This window comes from Carcharhinus amblyrhynchos, chromosome 23, assembly GCF_965287045.1.
Source record: "Carcharhinus amblyrhynchos chromosome 23, sCarAmb.v2.hapA, whole genome shotgun sequence".
Lineage (NCBI taxonomy): Eukaryota > Metazoa > Chordata > Chondrichthyes > Carcharhiniformes > Carcharhinidae > Carcharhinus > Carcharhinus amblyrhynchos.
The window spans coordinates 3,817,713-3,823,143 of record NC_137346.1 but is presented as its reverse complement, the minus strand read 5'-3'; the positions used below and the strand labels follow the sequence as shown (position 1 = coordinate 3,823,143).

The window sequence follows — 5,431 nt, the reverse complement described above, 5'->3', positions numbered from 1 at the left end:
CTAAGTGTGAACATAGAGAAACAATATATGTGATAATGTGAGACCACAAATAAGGTAATTGAATGTGTTGTTTGAAAGAAGGGACTTCTTTATATAAATAAATAATGAAGTTTAACAATAACAGTAACTCTGCACAACTGCAATAACTATGAAAACAGGAGCACTAATAAAATGGGTGTTGCGTGCAGGACAAGCAGACTGAAAAGTCCTCCAAAACCCACACATGTTGAAAACTCTCAACAAACGTCTAAAACAATCACATTGGAGAAAAAGCTTATAAGAACACTCTGTATTCAAAATGACAGTCTGAAACACTACCCCCACCCCCCAGCTACATTTCAATCCCCCATCAGGTTAGAAATACAACGAAAGGAATGTCTTAAAGAAACAAAAGTCTGCCAGGAGCTTTGCAGTTGCATTGTGATCTACGCAGTCCCACTGTTGAATCTTGTAACGGTGGATCTGGAATTGTAGGTGAGGAGGGAGATTGAGAATCTGTAGCTGTTCCAACCCCTCACCCCCAGAGTCCATGGCAAACTTGGACACACAGGAACTGCTCCTTGGTGAATGTCCACAGCAGCCTTACCCCCCGCCATGTTATCTGTAACTCTTCCTTACTCTGAAACTTCCCTGACTCTGAACGAGAACATAAACACCTTGGTGTCTGTGAATTACTGTTCCGTTCCATAGTTTGATTTGATTTTATTATTGTCATATGTATTAGTAATCAGTGAAAAGTATTGTTTCTTGCCCATTATACAGACAAAGCATACTGTTCATAGAGAAGGAAAGGAGCGAGTGCAGAATGTAGTGTTACAGTCATAGCTAGGGTGTCTAGAAAGATCAACTTAATGCAAGGTAAGTCCATTCAGAAGTTTGACAGCAGCAGGGAAGAAGCTGCTCTTGAGTCATTGGTATGTGAGCTCAGACTTTTGTATCTTTTCCCAATGGAAGAAGGTGGAAAGAGAGAATGTCCGGGGTGCGTGCGGACCTTAATTATGCTGGCTGCTTTGCCGAGGCAGCAGGAAATGTAGACAGAGTTGATGGATGGAGGCTGCTTTGCATGATGGACTGGGTTACGTTCATGACCTTTTGTAGTTTCTTGCAGTCTTGGGCAGGGCAGAAGCCCATACCAAGCTGTGATACAACCAGAAAGAATGCTTTCTCACTCTCACAACCCAAGATACTGGACTACTTTTGTTAAAATTATTCCCAGTAACCACCTCTGGTTATTACCAAAAATCCTGATATAAACCAGACCATCCTTTTTGAACTTTAGCGCGACAATCATGTTCCTCTTTCTGCTTCTCTTGTCTCCTGCTCACTTTCACTGAGATCTGGATAAAGCCAATCCAGACAAGACTTCAGCCTTCTACCTAACAACAATTCTGCTGGAGAGAGTCCGGTTGTGGACCAAGTAATACCACGCAATGTACCCAGTTCATCCTTGAACACATCCAGATACATTGCGACAACATCCTCAGTCACCCTGGTGTGCTTGATCCCACTTCAATGCGAATTTGCTGAGCCAGTCACCCCCCCGCCCCCCCCCCCCCCCCACCAAACTTGACCCCTTCCCTTTGACCCTAAGGAGGCATGTCGTTGCTTCTTGATTATTCGGGGGAAGGGGTGGTCAGGATATTGAATTCAATAATCAGATATGATCAAAGTGAATGGTGGAGCAGGATTGAAGGCTGAATGGCCTCCTCTTGCTTCTGGTTTCTATACGCATTATGAATTTCCAACGTCAGGAGCAAAGGTACCAACTTTCCAAAGATTAATCTCTGCTGGAGTAAGGGTTGGTGCTCAGTTAGAGTCCCACATCAACTTGTAGGTTTCCTCACTAATTACAGGTGTGGAGGCTCCTGTGTCCACTTCCATCTTGATGTTTACCATTGACTACAACTGTATTAAAAATAGGCTTTGCTCACACCTTATTGATAGTGAATATGTTGCAAGCTTGTACATTTACCTGCTCCAAACTTTCCACGTGGTGTGTAACTGATTCAGGTTTTTTTTAAATTAAAACTCTCTTGCTCAGCCCTCACCTTGCTCTACACACCCCTGCATTTCTTCACTAAACACCCTTTTTTGCCACATTATAGTGTCCATAAACTCTCAATGATTGGCATAACATGGCCCTAAAACACTCCACTACTTTCACCATACTGCTTGCAGCTTCTCTTTGTACTTGGTACATTGCCCCCACCTGGGCACTACCAATTGCCTGCTTAATAGCTCTTGTATTAACTGGCAGCCATTTCCATGCCCTGAGAAAATTCTAGTGCCTTCTTAAAACTCAGTGTAGCTCACTCAACAACAACACTAAATGCTGTCCTCATTAATGCTGCAGGCCAGTCTATCTCTGAGCATATCTTCCAAAACTGCTCCAAAATCTCAGTGTTCTAAAAGCTGGCATAATTCTGACACAAAGTTAGCTACCGATTGACCCGCTTTTGGAAAATGGCCATGAAATTTAAATCTTTGAACAATTACCGAGGGCTTTGGATTATGGTGATTCTGGACTAGAGCAACTAAATCTGCAAATGAAATCTCTCCTGGTTTCCGTGATGTGGCCAGATTCCTCACCAATTTACAAGTTTTCAACCTCCGCAAACACTCAGGAAAATCAGGCACTGCTTCACCTCATCTTCTATTCCATTTGCTAAAAAGAAATGCTGCAGTCCCTCCATGGATTAAACTCACCAACTGCCCCAAACATAGCTGCGGTGCTGCTAACTTGAAATTCTGTTCAATAAACCCACAATGAAAACTAGCTACTTATTGTCTGCACTCATGTTGCCATATTAAAAAACTATGTTTTCTTTTTGTTTGTTGTTTTGCTGGTTGTGGGGAGGATGAGTGTGTTGTGCGGCGGGGGGGGGGGGGGGGGGGGGGCAGTTGGGTGCGCTGGAGAGAAGAGGGTGATGACTGTGGGTGGATTTGTGTGTGTTGCACTGTGTGTGAGGGTGTCTATTTGTGGGGTGGGGGGGGCATTGCAGGACATGGAGTTTATCTTATTTCAGGCAGTGTGACTGTCACCTTGTTGATGCTGTCTGGCCAAAGGTCACTGAGAGAACAGTAAATACTGAATTTGAACACAAACATATCCTGTGTGAGAAAGCAGGATTGGAAAGAATGTCCTTTGATTAACTGAACAAATATTTGTAGTCTATTAATAAGAGCAGATTCGAGCTTGTCCTTCCCAGCCACGCCCGTGACTTTGCTCCAACACCCAACTGTTTCAATTTGAGTTTAATGCAGGTGTGTGTTTGATGTGAGGTGTCGTCCCCCCCCCCCACAATTCCCCAAAGATACAAGCGTTATTGCTCACATCTTGTTCCACTCCCGCCCACCCTCCCCCCCGCCTCCTGTCCCACAGCAGCAGGGAAGAAGCTGTTCTTAAGTCAGTTGGTACGTGACCTCAGACTTTTGTATCTTTTTCCCGATGGAAGAAGCTGGAAAAGAGAATGTCCAGGGCGCGTGGGGTCCTTAAATTATGCTGGCTGCGTTGCTGAGGCAGCGGGAAGTGAAGACAGAGTCAATGGATGGGAGGCTGGTTTGAGTGATGGATTGGAAGGATCAGACAGGAATTGAGGTTGATGATCAGACAGACATGAGCTTGTTGAAAAGCAGAGCTGGTTTGAGGGGCTGAATGGCCTCCTGGATTGTACAATGGGGTAGAACTCCAGGGCTAACCACTAGCATTTTATCCAAGTGGCTCTTTGATCATGTGTGAGGCTAGGTCATTCGACCATGTGCAGCATCACACAAGTGTCCCCATCAGCTGATTGAGAAAGTGGGACAGAGGTTGCTGAGGCCCATTTGTGGCCAACCAGCAACCAGTTCCTGACCAGACTGAGCAACCTGTCACATCATGTGATCACTGGAGTTGCTCACGCCATTGGTGGATATTCTTATTACATGAATGGGCAGCAGCTGATTGGCTAAGCAGTGAGTTGAAAGGTCATGTGATTTTACTCACACAGGAACAGGGAACAATAGTTTACATTTATATCCGCCATCTATCAATCGCCCCAACAGAGAGACTGAAAACCAGGGTGTGAATTCAGAAAGTGGGGCACTGCCCGACTGCAAGCCAGTGTCAAAGAGCTCAGGGCTGATGTGTGAACAAGAGCTGCTCTGAGGTAGGGTCAAGACAGCCCAAGTGTTAGATACATTCGAGTTTGGAGAGGGGAGAACGTGGGAGACCGGGCAGGAGAGCATAGGAATAGGCAGGTCAAAGGGAACAAAGACACACTGAGAGGTTCAGTAGCTGAATAGCTGAGACAGAGGCAGGAGGGAAATGGGAATGGATGGTCTTAGTGAGTGAGCAGATTATTGTTAATAGGACAGGGACAATGAAGAAAATTCCATCACAGCAACAGTGATTGTTGAGTTGCATTCGCTGCAACACATCACAGCTCGTTCCACACAGCAAGATCTTTACAGTACGAAAATCAGTGATCAATCACTGGAAGGTATATTATTTAAATTTATTCTCAGGATGCAAGGCCAGCATTTATTACCATCCACCCTCACCCCTCCAGAAGGTGAGTCATGAAAGGTCAATGGTGGATTGAACATAAGAACAATAAGAAATAGGAGCAGGAGTAGGCCATCTAGTCCTTCGAGCCTGCCCCGCCATTCAATAAGATCATGGCTGATCTGAAGTGGATCAGTTCCACTTTCCCGCTTTCTCCCCATAACCCTTAATTCCCTAGTCCGTCAAATCCTATCTACCTGAGACTTAAATATATTTAGCGAGGTAGCCTCCACCACTTCAACGGGCAGAGAATTCCAGAGATTCACCACCCTTTGAGTGAAGAAGTTCCTCCTCAACTCCATTCTAAACCGCCCCCCCTTATCTTGAGGCTGTACCCTCTAGTCCTGCTGTCCTTTCTGAGCGGGAAGAATCTCTCTACCTCTAACCTATCCATCCCTTTCCTCATCTTATACGTCTCTATAAGATCCCCCTCGTCCTTCTAAACTCCAACGAGTACAGACTCAGTCTATTTAGTCTCTCTTCATAGTCCAACCCCCTCATCTCCGGTATCAGCCTAGTGAACCTCCTCTGCACTCCCTCCAAGGCCAAAATATCCTTGCACAAGTGCGGCGACCAAAACTGCACACAGTACTCCAGCTGCGGCCTCACCAGTGCCCTGTACAGTTGCAGCAAGACCTCCCTGCTTTTATATTCAATCCCCCTCGCTATAAATTTGATTGGAAACAGGAGGTCTTGCTGCCTGTCCTCAGAGGGCAGGTGTTGCTGTGGAGTTGGAGTTAGGTGTAGGCCAGAGCAGGTAAGAATGGGAGATTTCCTTCCCTAAAGGACATTGGGTTTCAAACTAATAAAGCTGACGCTGTGATGGTCAACAGCAGGTAAACTCGGGGAGACAGTCCCAGACACACAATCACACCCACAAATACC

General features: G+C 45.5%; 1 protein-coding gene across 1 annotated transcript in view; it reads right to left on the bottom strand.

The window, feature by feature from the left end:
• LOC145357570 (transient receptor potential cation channel subfamily V member 3-like) overlaps positions 1–1,896 on the bottom strand; it is a 24,276-nt gene extending 22,380 nt beyond the window's left edge. The window contains exon 1 of the mRNA XM_080211046.1: positions 1,852–1,896. Coding sequence (XP_080067172.1) covers positions 1,852–1,896 — 45 coding nt within the window. The remainder of the gene's footprint in view (positions 1–1,851) is intronic.
• Positions 1,897–5,431: the final 3,535 nt, after the last annotated feature.